This window comes from Pteropus medius, unplaced genomic scaffold (genome assembly GCF_902729225.1).
Source record: "Pteropus medius unplaced genomic scaffold, Ma_sr-lr_union100, whole genome shotgun sequence".
Classification (NCBI taxonomy): Eukaryota; Metazoa; Chordata; class Mammalia; order Chiroptera; family Pteropodidae; genus Pteropus; species Pteropus medius.
The window spans coordinates 311,859-334,087 of record NW_024345919.1 but is presented as its reverse complement, the minus strand read 5'-3'; the positions used below and the strand labels follow the sequence as shown (position 1 = coordinate 334,087).

The 22,229-nt window shown below is 41.1% G+C and overlaps 1 protein-coding gene across 3 annotated transcripts in view; it reads right to left on the bottom strand.

Annotated features, from left to right (window-relative positions):
- The window catches only part of GRAMD1B (GRAM domain containing 1B), a 220,056-nt gene extending 211,909 nt beyond the window's left edge, over window positions 1-8,147 (bottom strand). For 2 of the 3 annotated variants that reach the window (XM_039874828.1, XM_039874829.1), the window contains exon 1: window positions 7,584-8,147. Coding sequence is in view for 1 of the 3 variants with exons in the window: in XM_039874834.1 (XP_039730768.1) it covers window positions 7,584-7,609 (26 nt within the window). In the remaining 2 variants the exon portion in view is untranslated. The remainder of the gene's footprint in view (window positions 1-7,583) is intronic. The other variant, XM_039874834.1, reaches the window with a different exon arrangement.
- Between the last annotated feature and the right edge of the window lie 14,082 nt (window positions 8,148-22,229).

Sequence of the window (22,229 nt, the reverse complement as noted above, 5' to 3'; positions counted from 1 at the left end):
TGTGTATCTTCCTCATTAGACCATGAATCTTTGAAGAAAAAAATTATTCAGTGCTGTATCCCCAATAACCAAATGGTTTCTTGTTTAACAAATATTTGTTGTGAGAATATAAAAAGAGGATGTAGGAAAAAAAAATGACAGAAATAAACAAGAACAGAACAGAATAAAATTACAACTTGTCCGCAACTGGTAGAGATAAGATATCCTAGCAGAAAAGAGTAGGAGATAAGCACACTTCACCAGTGCTCTGAAAAACCTAGATTCCAACCCATCAACTCAATTCTTTACACTGTCTATACAGGAATAAAATCTATAAAATGTGCAAGTGTCTGTATTCTTCTCTCTCCTATTCCAGGCTTATTTGTAGCACTTTTTATACTCTCCCAAGATCAGTTGTCCAAACTTGATCACAGTATCATTATTTTCATGCAGGTATAAGATAGCCCAAAGGCTCAATGTCTAAATTAAATTTGCTGTTGCTAACAGATACCAGGCCTCAGATAGAAGAGTCAAACCTAGCACTAACATTAAACTCAGGTTCATGAGGTATCCAGACTTGTTAAGAATAATCAAACTTTGGAAGAAAAAAAGAGAAATAAGTGAAATTAGTCTTTAAATTCAAATTTAGAAGCCTTTTCCCCTCATTCACAGTTGGGAAAATGCTCTAGGAACATAAACCTGCTGTCCTCACTAACTTGTTCCTGCTTCTTGACAAGTCAAAATATATCATTCAGCTTGGGTTAGCCTTACTGCTAAATAAAGCTGCCAGCACAGCCTTTTTCACCTGAGTTTGTACTTTCTTAGACAAAGAAGCAGGAAGCTCATACATGCAAAAGACCAGCCAGAACCAGTAATTAGCATTCTCTATTGATTGCTGCCAGCTGAATTCAAATGGAGAGAATGGCCCAGCTAAGATGTAGAAAGACCTCAAAAGGCTCATTTATAGGCTTGAACCTTAAAGGACTTTCCTCAGCTCTCTTTTGGAATGGTAGCTTCCCTCAAATTCAGCTATAATTACTTTGCCTCATAGAAATTTATTTAGCCACTAGTCTAGCTGGAACAGGCTATGGGGCAAGAATCTTCCTTCAGGATAATCTACAAAAACAAAGGGATACCATAGTTATAAGAAGTAGGTATAATACCAACTTTCATTCAGCATTTTCTTTGACTTAAGTGTCAATAAAATTTGACAGTGATTAAAATACCAAAATCTAAAAGAAAGGTAGTAGGTCCCAATGAAAGTAGTATGTTCTACCTCTCTTCTAAATTCCTTTAATTGAGTTTCCATGTTTTATGGTTCCCATGTTTTAAAGAATCCTTTTGTCAACTAGAAGGAGGTGCTTATAAATTCCTACCTACAGAGATAGAGAACTAACGAAAGATGATGGGAAAGGCTATGAGAAGAAAAGGCACTGAAAATTTAGAATGGAATCCACAAGAGAAAGAATAATATTAAGTCCTGGCTCTACCACTTATTGCTTGCATGATCTTGGGTATCGTGTCTCTATGCCCCAGTTTCTGCAACTATAAAATGTAGATAATGGTAACTTATTTTGCATAAGGTTCTCATGATAATTAAATAAAAGAACAAAAGAGCTCTATTGGCAATAATATGATATGAATCATATTTTAATAAAAATAATATAATAATAATGAAGAGTTAAACGTGTTTTTGTTTACTGTTCATACTCATGAGAAAGCTAACTAGTCATCCTCAACAGGAAAGGGGAAACTTTCAGATAAAAATTTTGTTAAAGCTCTCTACTTCCAAACAAGTTGAGGAACTCATTCTGGGGATTCATTTAAATAAAGACTTGAGCACAAACAGGCTCATGGTCTAAGTATAGAAGTTTGGGGAAAACATCTGACAAAATAATGATGGGGACAGTTGTGTTCAGATCCAATAGCTGTGGGACTGATGCTCAGGAATCATGCTCAACTCTGAGCACAACAAAGCTGAGAGACCTGAATGAGTGATGGAGGTTTTACACTCAGGAAGCCATACTTTGAACTAAAGAAAGTTCTGACTTGGGTTTATCTTATTTCCCTTTTCCCACAAGGCACATAAAAATTTTCCTTGGCCATGCCAGATGAACTGCCTGAACCAGATAGCCAAGAAGAAATAATGCTGAGAACAAATACATGGTGAATGCTTAATCGAAGGGAAGGGAAGAGAAAAGAAGGGAGGGGAGGGGAGGGGAGGAGTGGGGAGCGGGGGGAAGGGAAGGGAAGGAAATTGGCTTCTCTTTCCTCTTAATAAATTGTCAGTCCTTCATTTCCTCAAGTCTTTGATCACACATCCATATGGCTTATGTCAATGCTCTCAGTCACTCTCTGCATCAAAGACTAGGTACCTTTTTAGAGTCACTGTAGGGAATGTTCTCCAACTAGAAAGCGTGTTTTGTTCCAGAAGGAAAGATCAGCTTCTACAAAGCTAGCCAGGAGGAAGAAGAGTTCCTTTAGGAGTCCCACCATCCGATCCATCGCTCCTTTTGAAGCCAGAACTGACTCAACAGCAGTCTTGTTCCTATCCAGTTCAGACACCAGACTTATCAAAACAGCATTTTAGAGGTTAATAGATAGAGGAGCATATAAACTTCAATATGTATAGCAAAAGAGCCAGTAAATACACAAACATGTGCATGGGAGTGACAGGCCCCTTGAATAGTCTTATAGGTTTACACCTACCCAACCAACCTTATATTATTAATTGGTCCCCTTCACACGCATTGTTGGTGAGTTTTTCCTCCAAGAGAATGGTTATGAAACTTTATCTGCTGTGTTCTAACTAAGTATGACATATACAACATTATTATTCTTGTTGCCTAAACATGGTCACAACAGCAGAGTACACATGAGCTCTGACCAGGCCAACAAATAGAGCGAGAGCCCAGATTCTAAGCAGGGCTTCCACTCAGGGTAAATTCCGGCAAAGGGAAACTTTTCGTTTCCCATCAATGAGATCTCCAAGGAGAACTGGACCAAGAAGTCTCACAAGGGCTGGAATCAGACCCAATGCAAAAAAAAAAAAAAAAAAAAAAAAGGAATGCTGCCGAAGTCCTCCAGAATTCAAGTAACTGGAATTCTTCCTATTAACAAGCCCAAACCCAGCCAGAGAACAAGGTTCCTTTCTGGCTTCTTTCACCCTCATCAAAACAGTTCTTTATAGGCTGTTATCAAAGCCCAGGCTTCCTTCTTATCTAATTAAATGTAATATCATGCTAAATATTCAGCCACCCCAGCACTGGCTGTGTGGGTGTACTGGGTAAAATCTTCATAAAAATGCCATCATGGGGTCATTTGTTTAATTTCAATTCTGCAAAATATAAAAATAGAATGAGCTGCCTTGAAAGGTTGAGACTTGACAGCTTCAATGAGAAGGCTTCAATAGAACAAAAACCATACTGTTCCCCTAGATGGCTTGCTTTCTCCCTCTGCCAGAGGAAAAAGGGGAAGAGAAAAATCCTGAAAGAAAGGTGCTGCTTTCATTTATCTTCTGCTTTTTTTCCCTCTTTTGCCTTTTCTTGCACTTAGTCTCTGCAAGTCTCTGCATCTTCCTCTTACTCCATCTGTTTGCTCTCTCGCCACCCACTCCACTTGCTTCCTCTCTCTGCTGCCCCGCCCTCTGCTCCATCATCATTTTTATGTGTCATTTCTCTTCTCAGGGACCAGTTCTTTTCCCATTCTCTACACCCTCACCTAAGTGATCCTTGCCTTCTGGGGCAGCTTATCTCCATGCAAGCTGGGTCTCACAAACTTTTTTAGGAGTTGTTCTTCCGCCCCATTCCCATCTCTATCCCCTACTTTTCCCCAGGTTCCAGACACTGAAAATGTTTAGAAAGATGGAATTTCAGAGATCAGTTAGATGACATGGCAGATGAGCCATAGGGGCTGCCTTTTTTCATACTCCCTTGTGTAGCCAAGTATGTTTATTATTCATTGAGCTCAGTAACTCCTGGTGGTGTGTGGGGTGTGTTGGGTGGGCAGGCAGGTAGTACCTCACTGTTCTTGTGTTTTGGACAAATCAGCTTTTTTTGAAGTTTTTTTTTTTTAATGAATGTTCAAGTTGTACTCTCCAATTCTGATCCTTGGAGAGTGGAAGCCCACAGCCACTTCCACATCAACCTTAGTACAATTCTGGCTCAGAAAGGGAAATTTCTCTTTTACCAGAGACCCCAGAGCTGCACCAAAAGCCCACACCAGTCCTGAGAAGGGAAAGAAGCTTCCTGCTTCAGGTCCATTGGGGTCTCAGAAAGGGCCCACTATTTGATCTATTTCAAACCAAAGGATTCAGGTTGCTTCAAGCCTGTTAGTATGGCTGATGGAACGAACTCAATTTAACTCCTTGACTGCTAGAACAGGCTCCTTCCCTGTGGCATCTATGAAACAGGAGCTATCCTTCTTCCCTCCTGTGGATTGCCAGTCACTTTCTCTCTGAAGACAGAACTTCACTGTTGGTTTGAGGAAAGCCTAGCAGAAAAGGTGGTTAGCAGACCACTAACTCACAGAATCATCAGTGTCAACTCACTCTAGAAAAGAACTTCAATTCCTGTTTTTATTGCTGTCTTATGTATCTGCACTTGAGTGCACTGACATGTGTTCCCCTATCTAAAAAATTCTATCTTCACACACATCAAATGAGGCTTCAATAAATTAAGGTGACTCTCATAACAGCATATGACTACTCAGGATCCCATTTCCTAAAACATCCCATCCCCTCTTGGCTGTAACACTGTTTTTACCCTCTTGCCTCTTTCTGGAAATGTTCATTTGTTCTGCAGATGTGCAATGAATACCCACCAGGTATAAAGCAGAGTGGATACTGGGGCATCTCTTAGAAGTCAGAGCCTTGTATACACTGAAATAAAAAGGATATGGAACCCTGGCATCTGAAAGATAAATGCAGTGTTTCTGCTTTGTACATACTAAGGTTCTGGATCAAATCAACAAAATGATGGTTTTAGTACAATTTGAAGAATGATCATGAAGAGTCAAAAAAAACAACAACAACAAAAAAAAACGTGATTCCTGATGGCCAAGCCACAGGTGCAAAAGGGAGGAAGGAGAGGAAGAGAGAAAAGATCCTGATCAAGATAAAAGAACAATGAAAATCAAAAGAGTATAAACTGCAGCAGGCATCCAAAGAGAAAGCACCCCATCAGCAGGGCAAGTGGATGGGTGATAATTCACAACAGAATTGTAAATAACAGCCCAAAGCCACAAGCAGCTGAAAACCACATGCCACCTGTGCAAAAGCAGTAGCCAGTGGGAGCAGAACAGTGGAAACCTCTCTGGAAGGCAGTTGCAGCCCTGGGGCTGGTGATTTCAGTTAGAGTAGACAGATCACATAAGTGTGTGATGGGAGAGTCCTGGCAGAGGAGTCAACAATGAGCTAATCTGCAAAGACATCAAATGACTGCTATGGTCCAAAAGTAAAGGTGAGAAGTGGTGGTAGCAACATCCTTTATAATGTGGCCTCCTTATAAAGATGTGATTTCATTCAAGGCCTATGATCCTTGAATACAGCTGAGCAAAAAAACAAATAAAGCATTCACATTTGATGACAATGTCAAATTGAGCACTGTCGCAGCACCCCAGTTTGGCTAGGTTTTGGTCAGTTGATCATAATGGTTTCTTTCTAGCACTAGATACCAGAGCCCAGCCCCAAATCTCCAAACCCAAACAGCCTTTGAGTGTGGACAGGGGAAACCAGAACTTCCACATGCCCTCTGGAGACCCAGGGGATCCCAAATACCCCTGATGCCCAGTAGAGCTCTTGGCCCAAGTTGCAAGTTGAGGACAAGAACCTCTGAGCAAGTTACAAAGTAAATGAGCCCAGGGGAGGGGGCTTCAGGCAAACACTGGTGACCTCACCAGCGACCTCACTGTACACCATCAAAGGCAGCCAGTTCAAGTTGTGAGCAACAGTGAAGGTGACATGGTTAGGGATGTAGGGTATAAGCAAGATACATGATCTTCAAGTAAGAAACAAAGGCAGAGGCATCACTGAATATAAGGAATAAACGTTAACCTCACCCAGAGCACAAGACTAATTTGCTCAGAGAGGAAACAGATGATGATATTTTGCCCTCTAACCTGATAGATGCTGTCTAATGAGGGGTGGGAGAGGGGGGAAGAGAGAGAGAGAGAGAGAGAGAAACAGTTCACATTAGAATAGTGTGGATGCCTCTCTTTGAGTGTGCCTGTTCCACAGCGAGCCTGAGAATCAGGTTAGGGACAAAGTGAGACCTTGGGGTGGGGGATAGAAAGGCAGCATTTGCAATCTATTTCTAATATTAGTTTCTAGAGCTTAAAGAGAGAGAGCCTCAGCTGAGATATGCCCCTCTTGAAAAGCCCCCAGGCAGAGGGCTCCTTATCCATAAAACAGTATCTCATTATTGGGGTATCCAAGTCTCCACACCTAAAAAAAGTATCTCCAAAAGGTGATGTGCCCACACAGATGCTGGCAGAGGTGACAGCTCAGCTCCCTGCACAAATTTCTTTGTCCTAATCCAGAGTGGTGCGGTGGGAGTTTTACATCTGCTGCTGTCATGAAAACATTTTATTACTTTTTACAAGTTTTTTAAAAATTTCCTTAGCTAAAACTAGGGATCGTGATGTGTACAATCCTTCCACCTTACCCCTCTTTAATTCTGGGTGTGGAATAGAGTCTCCCTCACAATTGTTCCAGGTCCAGTAGAACACAGATCCTAGGAGTACACTATTAACTGCTCATTCATATGTGGCCTTGGAGCCTATGCACCTTGCTAAGAAATTTTTGAGGAATGAAGTTTCTCCAGGCATGAGGTTGGTCGATGAATGTGAACAAGTTGTTTGAGCTCTAACAACTTCATTTTAATGGCCACATCTCATCTCTTCTTTTACTCCTTGAGAGTAACTCTGTTTCTTGTGGAATGTGACGCCATGCATCCTTAGGGCCAAACCAGGAATTCCTCCAATTACTAGACCTCCCACCTCCACCCTAGAAGGAAATTAGGAAAGGCAACCTTCCCCTAGTATTACTAGGTATCTTCAGATAAACCCCAGGAGTTCTGCCTTGTCTTTCTTTCAAGTCTTGGGATTCTAAAATGCAAAGGAAATAGGCATAAGATTGATGGGGGTGGCCAGATGGGATGAGGGAAGCACTGCCCAGAACAAGAAGAGCCAGTGTGTCCAGCTCAAACTTTTGCCAGAAAGCTGGAAAGAGGCAGACACAACCTCCATGTCCACAGCCTTGCCCACACCATTTGCCTGAGCACATCTCCAGAACTAACGGAGAAAGAAGCGAGCTTAGCCATCTCTGGAAACTCATGAAGGAGGTAGTCTGTCCCAGTGGTTTCCTGGGGACATCAACTCTCAGGTGTGGACACCACAGCCAGGCCACAGTCCATGTTAATAGCTTTACCGTGCCCTCTGTAACTTCGAGGTTGCACTAAGAAAATTCAGATGAGAACGAACAGCAGATCCCACCCCCACCCCCAATGTTTCCACAACCTCCAGTTTCACCGGGATCCCTCATCATATGTAACCCGCGCAATCAGGTGTGTTCCTCCTAGGGCTCAGGAAGGTCAGGAGGATCTTACCTGGGTCGGCTAGGAGAGGCATTCATGCAGGCAGACTGGCCGGGCGTGCCGGGTCAGCGGCGTCCAGGACACACAGGCTGGCTACTGCTCACCTCATTTCCCCGCGAGCCTGGCTTTGCAAAGAAGAGAGCCAGCCCCATCCGGAGGAGGGGGGCGGGGAGGTACGGAACCTCGGGACACCGGAACCGAGCCTGGGGCGGGCCGGAGCCCAGCTCCCACAGCGGCGCAGGGCGCCGGGGCGTGAGGAAGCTGAACGCCTCACCCCCGTCCCCCGTCTCTCCGTGGGCTGCGAGGCTCCGCTGTCCCAGTCTACATATCCCCTCCCTGTGCTTCTGCGATCCTCTCTGTGGTTCCTGACTACCTCGTGGTTTCCGCTGGGTTTCAGTCTCTCTCCCCTCTCATCCCTCTCTCTTCCCGGTCTCTCTCCTCCCCTCGCGCACCCTATCGGATTAAGACTGAGGCCTGGATTCCCTGGTGTTGCCTCGCTCCAACGTTTAGCACTGCAGTGTAACTCTGGGACACACAACCAGACAGTGCCTTTAAGACCCACCGCTCCTTTCAATATCGACCATCAAGTTTACTGCATCAGAAGCGCCGCTGCCTGGCGGCTAAGAGGAGATATTTAGCCCATTTGGAAACCAGATTCCCTGGTTCACGCTAAACTATGAAAAGGAGTGTAGGGAAGGCGAATGGCATAGATTCAAACAGTTCCCAGGTGACCTAGAGGGTCTTCAGGATGGGGTGGAACCCGGATTGTGTAGAGCTGAAATTTTGGCACTGCAAAGCAGGACAGAACCTGAGGAGTCGTAAAGGTTGAAAGTGCTTATTTTGTAGATGAGAATACTGAAACTCAGAGAGGTGCATTGACTCGCCCAGGATCACACAGCTAGCTTGGGAAGCTGAGACCTGAGTTATCTCATTATTGGGGTATCCAAGTCTCCACACCTAAAAAAAGAATACACTGGTGTGGAATGGCCCAGGAGGAGAGTGTCAGTCGCCTTCATTCACTCTTGCCCAGTGCACCCATGTCTCCAGGAGGTCGACTGAATCCATGAAGAAAACATAACTAGCTCATTTGCAAATTAACACTCCACTCTTACCAGAATCTCTTCTAAAATCCTCCCTTCTTCCAGGAAAGCTGTGAAGAGTGAAAAACGACAAATGTGCAACAACACTGAAGCCACAAAAGGGTGAAATGAAAAATCCTTTTCTCCTATCTTCCAGAGATCCAACTAACAAGATCTGCTTTATACAACCTCCATTTTCCACTTATTATTTTTCACATTCCTATCTTTCACATCATTCTAACCAGTCTCTAACACAGATATTTTCATACTTCCCACAAAAGAGAACACATTTTCCCCACCTGCTTTTTAGCCTGCACTAAAATACTACCTGACAGCATCAGCCTATTAATCAAAGGGGTTTTCTCACTGGAAGACTGTAGAGGAGGTCTAGTATTAATTCTCTCCCCCAAAGATGTTATTTTCCCTGGCAGAGTCTTCTCACTCACAAATGTCCTTCCATCGGGCATTTCATAACCCCAATGACAGCTCCTCTGAAACTATTTCTCAGGGCAATGGTATTTGGTGCCATCAGTGGCTCCTTCCTTCCTGGTAGGTGGGTTCCAATAACTGCATGCACTCATATATTTTCTCTTGGGAAGTTACAATGCCTATTTCACAATTATGTGCAGTGAGGTAACTCAGAGAATGATGAAAACTTCCTTAGAGTTATACCGTAAGTCAAGAAGAATTCCTTTGCCGAACGTGGCCATTGAGAAGCAGGAAGCAGAGTAAGAGTCTGAACTCTGGGGTAGTTACCCAATCCTCACTCTTTACCAGATTTGTCAATTTAGACACAGTCACTTAACCTCTCTATGCCTTAGTTTCCCTGAATTAAAAATGGAGAAAGTAATTGACCCTGCCTTGGGGGTAAATGAAGTTCTGAATGCAGACTGCTTGCAACTCAATACATCTTAGCTGTTATTCATATTGTTGTTCATATTGCTATGCAGGGCCAATAGTCCTGTTAGGAAGCTCATACCTGCACTTACGAGCTGGGTAACCCTGATCAAGTTGCTTAATCCCTCCTCTGTTCTCTTTTAATCCAAGCTATCTTAATCTCTAAAATGGGGATAATACTATGTCCCTTATAGGACTGTTGAGAGAATTGAATAAAATCATGCATGTAAAACACCTAACATGGTAACCATTACATAACAAACATCCACAGAATATTAGCTCTATCCTCTTTATCTCCAGTTACCAGATGTGTAACTTTTCTAAGCCTCAAAAGATTGAAAAAATTAACATAACGTGTCAATTTTCTGGCATATAGTGATAAATATATGTTAATTATCTTTTTCCATTTTTTAATTTTTATTTTTCAATTAGAGTTGACATTCAATATTACTTTATATTAGTTTCAGGTGTACTACATAGTAGTTAGACATTTATATAATTTATGAAGTGATACCCCTGATTAGTCTAGCGCCCACCTGGCACTATACATAGTTATTACAATATTAGTGACTATATTCCTTCTGTTGTACTTCACATCCCCATGACTATTTTTCCCTTCCCTTTTGAGGCTGCTCAAATTTTATTTTTACTTGAAAGCATTCCCACTACTTCTCAATCACTCATGATCTCATTTATCCTTTAGTTAAGATCTTGTTATACCAGTTTATTTCATTTAAATATATTTACGTCTTATCACATTCCTTCATTCATTTAGCAAAAATATATTAAACACTTACTATGTGCTGTCAGGCACTTTGCTCTATTCTGACATGCATGCATTTCTTTTATATGATTTTAAATCCCCAGAAGCTAGAAATGTGCTTACCATGTGTTTTAATCTTTCACCACCTCTGATAGAGGTAGTCACAGTCATAGATTCATTGAGCTAGAAGGACACCTGGAGATTATATTGGTCAACATTCTCATTTTACAACCCGAAGAGGATAGTTGACTCGCACACATTATTAAAGCTAAATGGGGGTGGTTTCTTGCCTCATTATCCAATGTTCTTTGAACTAGACAGACATTTCTTGCCATCTGTTTCTTAGAACACTAGTTCCTTGGAACATTAATAGGTGACACTTTAATGAAGGGCTCTATGGCTAACTGTATTTGAGAAATGATGGGTTAAGCAAAGTAAACCATATTATTATTTTTAATTGCAAGACTTTTCAGGGCCTTTATCGTATTTACAAGCATTGTGAATTTCCAAGAAAGGAATACAGTGCACCTTACTTGTTAAATGCATTCCATCAGGAAACCCTTTCTCATATAGAGCATTTGGGGGACTGGTGATCTAAGACACAGATACTTAGAGGACATGATGCTACACCCTGTAAATGCAATTAACCAATATGATTGCTCAGATTGTGTGAGCTCCAGAGAGGAGACTGGTGTTAACTCATCCTAGGCATTCATAGTCCCCTTTTTAGGTCTAGGAACTTAGGTCTTATAGATGCAATCCCCAGATGAAAGGGGAGTATGTCACCATGGGTCCCCTCTTCCCTGAGCAACTTGCTTGGCATAGGGAACAGGAAAGCAGTTGACAGACTCATCACAGTTACGGGGGTAAAGTTTTTCCTTCCCTACTTTGACTCAGGAAAATTCTCAATCTACTTAGGCTGTATGCACACGGTTAAGAAAAAGAGCTTTTGAGCTAGACAGTCCTAGTTATTCATCTAATCTCTATTTCTCACTAGCTGTTGGATATTGGACAAGATGCCCAACCTCGTAAGCCTCAGTTCTCTCATTTACAAAAATTGGCATAATAATGCTGGATAAAAATATTATTGTATTCAAACCTCTAACACAGTGCCTGGCACAGAGTAAGTACCCCAAAACTGGAGTAGTATTACTAAGAGTGATAAGAGTGGTAGTAGAGTAGTCATAACAGTTAGTTGTCAACATATAGCTTGGTGATGCAGCAGAGTTTTGTGAATTCAGAAGTGCAATCCTCCTCTTTTCTCTCTCCGCATGCAGTGTTAAGCCATTACAGTTATCCTGACAACTGTTCTGCTCCCTCAGAGCTGGGAGGAAATGAGTAGTAGATACCCTTTGAACAGAAAAGGATATTAATCACTAATATAATAAAAAGCTGTCTTTAAGAAGCTGCTAAACACCAGGCACTGTGCTAGGTAATTTACATTAATTTTTATATTCATTATCTATCTCTCTCTGTACTCCTTACAACCACTTGAAGAGAGAAGTACACACTTTCCCATTTTTGAAAATGAAAAACCTAAATTGCAGAAAGTTTATGGGGCAAGAAGTCAAATTAATCCAATGACTAAATGAACAACTATCAACTTTCCTATAGCCCTTTCAATCCTAGGGGAGCAGAGATATATTGTGTACTAGAACATATATTGTGTACTAGAACATATATTGTGTACTAGAACAAAGATCTCCAACATTTTTGGCACCAAAGACTGGTACTCCTATGAGAATCTAATGCCAGATGATCTGAGGTGGAGCTGAGGTGGTGATGCTAGCTCTGGGGAGTGGCTGCAAATGCAGATGAAGTTTCACTCACAAGCCACTGCTCACTTCCTGCTGTATGGCCCAGTTCCTAACAGGCCACGGATGGGTACTGGTCCACGACCCTGGGGGTAGGGGATCCCTGCTGTATAGGACATAGCTAGGGCTGGGACTATTTCTCTCTTTCATGGGAGGGGCAGTTGTGGAAAACATGTTAATTATTGTCTGGTTAAGTAAGAAATGGAGCCAAGAAAATTTCTTTCTCAATTGTGTCCCCACCAAGGCCCATTCTCTGGACTCTGCCTGTTAGCCTAGAATATGTGATGGATACAGGACTCCCATCAACTCACTAAAGTGAACCATGGGATCTGCTGATCAGATGGGACATTTTGCCTAAACAAAGAAATGAAGGCATAATTTTCTTCCTACTGGAACCCAGGCATGTGGAACCAAGACAGTAAATTAATAAATTAATGCTTCCTCTTTCTCTCTCACCTAAAATATCCTTTTGAAGTCCTCCACACCCACCTCACCCATCAGTCCCATCAAGAAAGCCACACCTGGGGTGAACTCCTTCCAAACTAAACATTTCTGATAAACTACAATTCACTCTTCCCAGTTTGCTCCTGATGGGTCAAATCAAAGCACCAGACACCTTTGGTACGTACTCAGAGTTAAAAAAAGTCTGATTCCACTCCTTCCAGGAAGTCAGAACCCTAAAGGCAGCCATGCGGACTCCAACCCCTGGCAGAAAACACAGCCAGACTATTTTTTTCAAAGGAGATTGGGAGAGAAACGAAGCTCATAAAAGAGTCAAAGACAAGAGGGAAAAAGAGAGAAAAGCTTTGTTATTTCCCCAGGTGAAATATAAGAAGCTTCTGCAATAAAAGTTACACCTGCATGGCAGAAATTGGACAAAGACCCAATTGTCCACATTTCTTGTCAAAGGATTCCACTATGTTTGTCTTTCTCAGAAACATCTGCTGTGTGGCTATGTTGCTGTGTGGCTGTGTATGTATGTGAGAACCAACGTGTATGTAAGTGAGAACCAATGTTCTTTAATAACTACTACAACCTATCAGGTCTTGTACTCAGTGCTATCAATACAAGATTTTCTATAATCCTCACAATAATCCTGTGATGTTAGTTTAATTATCCCCACTTTATAGAAGAGAAAGCTCAGTCTTAACAGTTAAGTTACTTGTCCAAAGCCACCCAGTATTTGATGTGAGAATCTAATCTATTCATCTGTAATAAATAATAATCTCAGCTACCTTACATGTCAAATATATTCTTGTTGGATAGCAAAGAATCTTGTCAGGTAGTGCAAACACTGCTCCCAGTTTACACATCAGGAAGCTAAAGCTCAGAGAGGTGAATTCTATTAAGGCCAAACAGGTAGAAAATTACATCACTGGCTTACATCTAAGGCTTACTCTATCACTCAGTCACTGTAGCAAAAGAGACACTCTAGATTTTGGAATCCTGATGCTCCCAAGAATCAGAAAACAGATTACTCCTGGAAGAATGCCCCTGAAAAATACCTATAGCCAAACTAGTCACCGAAAAGGACAATGCTAGGGAGGAAAAAGGGCACAGAAAGGCCAGAAGAATCCCCTAGATTTCCAGTCACTGGGCAGGAGTTCCAGGAGCTGGAGCCCTTCTACCTCTATCTCTCATAGACATTCAGGCCAAATGTTCAGTTTTACCTGTGAAGAAAAATATGAAAGATAAATGATAATAATATGATAATAAAAGCATATACCTATTTAGCTCTTACAAATTTTTGCACTGCTGAAGTGCTTTACATTTTATTTACTCATTTAATCTACAGTCATGCTATCAGGTAGGTAATAACAGCATGCACTATGATGATAATGATAATAACAATAATATATGGTTATTATCTTCATTTTGTCGATGAGGAAAATGAGGCACAGAAAGGTGAAGTAATTGGCCCAAGATAACACAGCTGGTGAGGGTAGAGCTAGGATTTAAACTCAAGGAGTCTGGTGCCAGAGTCCAAGCGCAAAAGAGCTTGTGGCTCTCCAGGGTATTGTTAGCTGCTCTGATGAGATCTTCTGAGCACCAGCTGACCAGACAGATAAGGGAGACTCTGGGGTAAGTGCCTGCATTGAGAGTGGGGTGCTCTGAGACCAGCATTTCTCCTCTTCCAAGTTGGTCTTTGCCTACAGACACTTGGTTAATTCCTCTGCCCATCTCCCTTCCAGTGTCACCAGCTGTCTCTTGTCAGCCTAGCACAAAGGGAAGCCAGATTGGCTTGGGAAGGGGTGGCAGTGTCTGTTCCCTCCCTTGCCAAGCAGGGACTCCTATTTCCTTTCCCCTTCTCCAGGAGCACCCATCTGGCCTGTGTAACCAGCTGATTTGTGCTTTGAAGAGCCTGCTTTCAAGTAAGGACAATAGGATTCAGCCCCATGAACCATGTTTCTCTATTCAGTCAGGGGCATTTTCCCTGATTATGGGCATTGCCCAAGTCTGCAGGGTCTACTGTTGGCTTTGAAATAAAGCTTTGCCCGGAGTCCAGAGGTATAGGGCATCTAGGCCTTTCTTCAGGGGCACATTTGGCCTCAGGGATTTTAAAATGGCTTCCTTCATCTTCTCTCCCCACCCCCTGTGTTTTGTGACACATTGTTGAAAAATTGAGGCAAAAGGATATGAGTGGGGTATGGAAGAGTAGCAGCCTGAGGTGGTTGGTGAATATAAGCCCAAGCTCAAGTCCGAAGTTCACTAGAAGTTCACAAGCTGTTTGAACTTTGGAAAAGTATTTCCCTTCTTTAGGACTCACTTTTCTTATCTACAAAATGGTAGAGTTGGATTAGATGGACTCTATAATACTTCTTCCATATTGTATGAAATGGAAAGACTCCAAGGGACATTTTTCCAAGGAAAGAATATGGAAGAGCCCAAGGTTGCTCTCCATTTTCCATGTTCCTCCCCTCAGGATATCTAATGTCTCTAATACACACAACCCGCATTCTCCAAGATGCCCCCCACTGATGTGACACGGCAGACACTTCTGCAGGTTGCCAAGCCAAAGTCTTTATCCCTAAAAGGGTAACTCCAGTGCCCCCTTTGACTCAAAGCAGCAGGTACTTCAAGTCTGAGTTCTAAGAAGTATCCTATCTCAGGCTCCTCACAGCGGCTCTCAGCCAAGCCTTACTGTCTGCTAATCTTAGAGTTGGGGCTTTACTTGCCTTCTGACTTTGCTTTACTTTTTTGATTAATACAAAGGAAAAAAAACTAATGAACTCTTGTGAAGTGCCAGGCAATTAGCTAATCGGAAATATGGTTAATACGTTTTGCAACATGAAGTGTCTCACAGAGAAACTCTATCCCTGACAGGCAGTACTGAGAACAGCAGGTTAGGTACTTTATTTAAAAAAAAAAAAAAAAAAAGGCTTTTCATGGCTCTAATTTCTTCTAGTTTAAAAGAAATAAGAGAAGGCTAAAATGAAGCCAGTAGGAGCATATGAAGAAAAAGCAGTACTAGGAAGCCACATTGGCATCTTAAGGGCTTCATGCAGCACTAAGTATAGCAGCACACCAATAAGCAGTCAACAAAACCTTTCTATAGTAATGACTGATGATGAACTGCTCGGTTCTTTGTCAAAGTCCCATTGTTCTTTCCCTGCACCAGGTTAGGGGCTATCATAATTGGAGTTTGGCTGGAGGACATTCCAAAGTGTCTAGGCCCTGAATGAGTCCTCTGTTTAAGGATAGACATGACAGCAGATAATGAGAAAAGCTCAGTCAGGCAGAAGGCACATGACATCTGGAGAGGATGGTGACAGATACTAGGTAGTGATTCAAACAGGGAGATCCCCAAACAGAAGCTCCAAAAGATAGAGTACAATGACACAGGAAATGTGGGGGTGCCCAACTCCTGGATCCCACTTCTAAAAGAGCTAGTGAGAACAAATAAGGGTCCTGTTCCAAAAGAGGTGAGTACTGGGCAGGTTATAAAGTCAGGACCATTTATAGATGAGAAAATTGAAGACCAAGGTTACATCACCAGCATGTGGCAGAGCTGGAATGTAAACTCAGGTAGCCAGAATCCAGATCCTGGATATTTAACTACTCTATTGCTTCCTAGAGTTATGCTGGATCTACATGTTTAGGCAGTTTAGGGCCCTGACGGGAACATGACAGGTCATTACAGAGTCAATCCTGGAAAATATTTACTGACTGATGATAACCCGTTATGTGAAGAGCCTCTCCTGTGGGTCCTAAAGGAATATTACAGAATCGGAAGGCATATGATGAGAATCAGCAAATGAAACCCCAATTCAGTGAAGAGACACTAAGGAGAGCCTCCAGCCACTCTAATTCAATTCAAGTTTCCAGGCTCAGCCAAATTCATTTTGCAGTGCTAAAATAACATGCCAAATGCAATCTCTGACCCACAGTTAGTAATTCTGAGAAATCATAGGACAGCGAAGGACCAAAGCCCTGAGCTCAACTGTAGTTTCCAGAAAAGTGGAGTTTGAAAAATCTCTAACACTGTGCCAGGAGAGATAATTAAATATATAACTTAACATTACCAAAGTGGAGTCAACAAAGAATCTCTAGGAACCACTCATGCCAACATAAATTAACTTATTGTTCTGTAGGCTTATTATGGAATTCAAAATACACTTATCAAATCCTTTTGTGAATCTTTCATTCATCCAAAACACATTAACTGAGAATCTTCTACATGGGAAAATATTAGTTAACGAGACAATTAAACATTTTTTTCTATAACTGCATCTACTGGGAAGAATCAGAAAATAAACATGTAAACAAACAAAATTTCAGAAAAGGATAAGTACTAAGGAGAAAATTAAGCACAGCCATGGACTAGAGAATGGTTATGAATGAAGGGTTCCTTCAGGCGGAATGACAGGGATTTGAGCCGAGACTGAAGTGATAAGAAGAAGCCAGACATGTGGAGATCTAGGGAAAAGTTGTTCCAGGAAAAGAGTGAGTGAAACCTCCAGACACTTGAGAGTGTTTGGCATGTTTCAGAAACCAAAAGAAGGCCACTGTGTCTGGCCTATAGTGAGAAAATGGAAAGTTAGGGGAGATGAGTGAGAGGAAGTTGGCAGCTTAGTGAAACTTTACAGACTGTGGCCAGGAGCTAGAATTTTGTCCACAGTGAAATGGAAAATAACTGAAGAAATGAAACAGGAGAATGTCATGATTCAAATTACTTTTTAAGAAGATAACTATGGCTGCTGTGTGAAGAGAAATTTGGAAGTAGAGCAAAAGTGGACATGGGAAACCAGTTAGAGACCCAATGTATTTTTTAGGGAAGAGAGGTTGGTGGCTTGCACAGGTTTTCCCAGTAGAGAAGGTGCAGTGGGTCAGCTTCAGGATATATTTTGGGGGGATAGATGGTACCTTTAGTCTTAGAACTAATATTAATTTATTTTTAATTTTTATATTTAATTTTTTAAAAAATTAGCCAGACTCCTTGTGGCAAAATTCTAAAGGAGTACTACTAGAGCACTAGCCTTGACCTTCTCCTATTTGGTAATACTGTGAACCATCCTTTAGGGTTATGTCTTGTACAACCCCTTTGGTACAGTATCTCCCTAATGATCATCCCAGTAACAGACCTAATTTGGTTCCTATGTTTGTGAACTGCAGCTCTGACTGGATACAACACACTGGCTTTGCAACCAATGTCTAACCAACTCTGACCAGAGTAAGTAGGCTTAGGGGGACAGGCAAGTCAGTGATCACCAAGCGTGTATGATGGCTGTTGCAAAGGAAACACCAGCTCCAGGGGGGCTTTTATGAGTCTCTGGCTTATTTCACCATGTTTATAGTCTAATTGGGTTTCTCAATCATTCCAAGGCTTCTAAGCCACAGATTTGGTTGGCCTTCTCCTTCCTAGACTATGCAACATTTGCATACAGTATTTTTTTCCCTGCACTACCTACAAAAGCAGCATAGATACACATCGTTCTTTTATTAACTGGGTACAGAAAATATGGCGATCACTAGGCCTACAGAGAGTGGAGCCAGCTGCTGCAGTGAGAAAAAGGACTTTCAGAGGATTCTGAGGTGTTCTTTTCCCTCGTAATATGCCTGGGAAGGAGAAAAAAAACTTCCATGAAATTCAAAGATTATGGAAATGGCCAGTCTTATGGCGAGAAACTGACTTCTAATTTCAGTGGAGCTCCAACTACTGAGTCTACACTAGGAACCTATTTCTCTTGCTGAGGATCCGACATATTTATATACCCCAAAGGAGCAGTTTTCACTGAATACACAGAGTCATGTGGGATAATAATCCCAGCAGACAAATGGGAAGAGACAGCAGTAATAAATTTCACTGCTAAAAGAGCATAAAGGAAGTAAAAGCTTGGGGCATCTCGGGAGCACCAGCTGCTTAATAATAAAGGCAATGATAACATAATTTCTTGGCCAGGCTGCAAAAACATCTTCTAGTTACAGGTGTCAAAGCACAAGTGTCAGCCCTTGCTTTACTACTGTCATTTAGTATGCTGTTTGTGTCTGCTCCCAGCACAGACATTTTTCTTGGATGCTAGAAACACAAGGATTTCTCTCCCTGAATTCCCAAAGTCTCCCAATCCTGAAGAGCTTCCCAATTTTCTCCTAACTCAAGATTGTCTAGTCTTTTTGCTATAGAGAGAACAGGAACTTGCTTTCTGGGAAGGCTTAAATAATTGCAACTGTCTTTATTAAACCATTAAGCACTATCCTGTTTAAGGGCTGGGGTAGGGTACACAATTATAAAAATGGGGATAGTAAAAATACTGTTGTCTTTTAAATTAAATTCCATTTATTGATCAATAGTTAAAGTATCAAGCTGTTTTCTTTTTAATTCTATTCAATCTGTTGATTATAGCCTCAAGAGTTACAAGAAGTGAGATAGCTCCCTCGAGGAATTTGCAATCTAGTAAGGAGGTTGAGATAAGCACAGGATTAAAGTACAAGCAAGAAATTGAACGAAAACATGGGATCCTGTAGACTAAAAGGGATCTGATGGACAAGGACACATCCATCTAGTTGGGGAGAATAGAAAGGTTGGGGATGCCTTTATGAAGTAAGTGGCATTTGAGTTGAGACTTAAAAGTTAGATTGAGGTAGGGAGCAGTAGCAGAAGGCTGGGGAAATGAAGCAGGCCTAGATGAGACTAGAAAAATTGTCTTAGCTGTAGAGCCTGAGCTATTAAGGACACCTGGGCAATGTTAGGCCCAGGGTTTATGGATGAAGAAAATTTAGGTAAAAATCAGAAAAGTATTGATACCAGAAAAATTTTCTCTTTCCTGGGCACAGAAATGTGATGTTCCAGGTGATAAGGTAAGAATGTTAACAAACATAAGCCTCACTATGATTCTAAGTGATCTATTCATTGCCAGAGAATAACTAGAGATTATAGGAATTTGAATCCCATCCACCAGGGAAGTTGGCAAGAGCTAAGCATGAGTCCCGGTCAAGTTGACAAGGTTTGGGGCTAACATTCTAATCCTAAAGAGATTATAGAGCATTATGCAGAGTAACAGGCTTCAGAAAGGAGAATAAGATCTGAATAAAGAGTGATATTTGGGAGCCTGAAACAAAGAGAGGAGTCCAAAAGTGTATTCCTCAGAGGAGTCACAGCATCCAAACACAATCGATCACATCAGACACTCATTTCTATGTAAGAATATGTCTCAATCCAAGCTTCACCAGATGGTAAGGCTGAGCTGATGACAGTTTTTCTGCCCTGAGCAGGCACTAGGGTTTGTGTCTCTGCATGCAATGCTCTGTGTTTGAAGTGTCAGAGATGAGAAGAGCAAGGGAAAAGGGGATGGAGCAAACTTTGTTCTCTTCTGGTAATATCTGACTGTGTGCTCCAAGGAGCTCCTATTACAGAACAGCAAAGCCTGGTAGTATACATTACTTGAGACATTACCAGTTTCACAAGAGGAAAAGATGATAAGCAAGGAAAAAATTGATAATAAGAAAGAGAGGTCAAGCCTGATATACCAGAGGGCAAATACTGGTAGCCATAGTGCTGCCAGGATACTGAACTTTGGGCCACACTTGAGATAAGGAAGGGAAGTCTGGGACTCCACCATGAATTGAAATTCTCAAGGAAGACCCAAGAGGGTATAGCGGTAGGAACAAAGTCACTGAGATAGGCCCAGACTACCTGCACCATCTAGTTATGTCAAAACAAAAGCAAATCTCCTCTGCAAGAAAACTCCAATCCTAATTTGTCTTCAAATATTCCACCTATTATGACAAACAATTAACTCACAAAAACCATTAAACATAGAATGCAAGCCATTATTACTGAGTTATCAGAAATAACATACGTTGAATTTAGAATCCTTTGGATTACAGATATGAGATCTGTCAGATATAGAATATAAAGATACTACAAACATAAAAATTGTCTAACCCTCAAAGGACTTTTGGAAGTAAGAAGATGGATTTGTGGGAAAAAAAATGAAATAGCAAGAAATTAAAAGTTTAATTATTGATATAAAAATGTTAATGAGTTTATTAGCAGATTAGACACAGCTAAAAATAGAATTAATGATTATGCAGGGAAATGTAGACAAATTATCAAGAGTGCAATGTTGAAAACAGGGTAGAAAATATGAAGCAGACCTGAAGGGATTTGGGAAGTATAATATACATCTACTTAGAGTACCAGAGAGAGTAGAGTAAAAGAAATAGAAAGAAGCATTACTTAAAGTGATATTGGCTACAACTTATGAAAAATATGAATTTACAGATCCAGAAAGAACAGAATATCCTTAGTAAGTCAATATAAAAAAAAAAAATCCATGCAGGACATCAAAGACAAAAAGATCTTAAAATCATCCAGAGAGTGAGTGGAGGTGGGAGGGATTCATGTGGAAGGCAGAGTGGAGGCAATTATGAATGTGCTAAGGCATGAGGCTCAACAAAAGTAACACAGCTGCCAAAGTGCTTAAGTCTATGAGCAAATTTACCTGGGCCCTACAGTGTGGCAGAAATGATAAATGTGAATGTTGGCCACAGTGTTCATCTTTGTCTGGTTCTGTAAGTCCAGGACATTGCGGTAGGTAAGAAAAATTTATTTTCTTAACTCTTTAACTCTTAAGACTGCCACATAACATACCAGTAATTGCTGGAAATAAACATTTACAGAATGTTCATGTCATGCTTTATATCTTTTTCCAGCCAATTGCCAATTTCCTCACATCTTCATCAGCAACGAAGAGAACTATGACAAACATGGGCTACCATCTATCACTATGGAGAAACTCACCTTGGTGTCAGAAAACTGATCATGCAGAGAGAGCTCATGCCCAGACAGGTGAGCGATGACCTATCTAACATGTCCTTAATACATTTGACCTTTGGAACAAAGTTCTCAGAGCAGCGAAAGCCAAACAACTGGTTCAGTAGAAAGCAAAGGTCAGATTTATGATAGAAAAGATTGAGCAAGAGAACAAGGCAGTTATCATATTTGCCAAGTGCAACCCCCAAACAGCTGAATTGGGCACCAGTCTGAGCTGCATAGGCTGGAAACTCAGAGAACATTATATACCAACTTTCTTGCTCTTAAAACATTAGCTGCCTGCCTACTTTAATAAGGCTTGTTCTAATCACAGTTCCTCCAGGTGACCAGGCCATAACTCCATTCTTAACATAGCTTTCCTCCTCCCTCATCCCACCAAATCATAGTGAAACTTCATAATTGACATAAAATTAAGGGGAAAATCATTTTAAGATCTCTGAGTGGGTGGAAAAGGGAGAAGTCAACAGAAAAAGAACAAGTTACCTTGAAGGAATAAAAATTCGAATGACAGAATAACTTCTCAGCAACAACAATGGAAGCCAAAAAAACAGCAAAATAATATTGTAAAAGTGTTATTAGGGGGGAAAAAAACTTTTAACCTAAAGTTGTGTACCCAGCTAAACTCTTTCAAAAAGAAAGAAAAAATAAAGACATCTTTAGATAAAAAATGAGATCTATACTAAGAAAGCTGTTGTTACAGAATTTCTAAAGGATATATTTTAGAAAAAGGAAAAATTATTCCAGGAGAACAACCTGAAGTATGGAAAAAAAAAAAAAGTAATAAAGCAGAAAAAATACACCAACCTGATACAAAAGTGGAAGAAAAGCAGT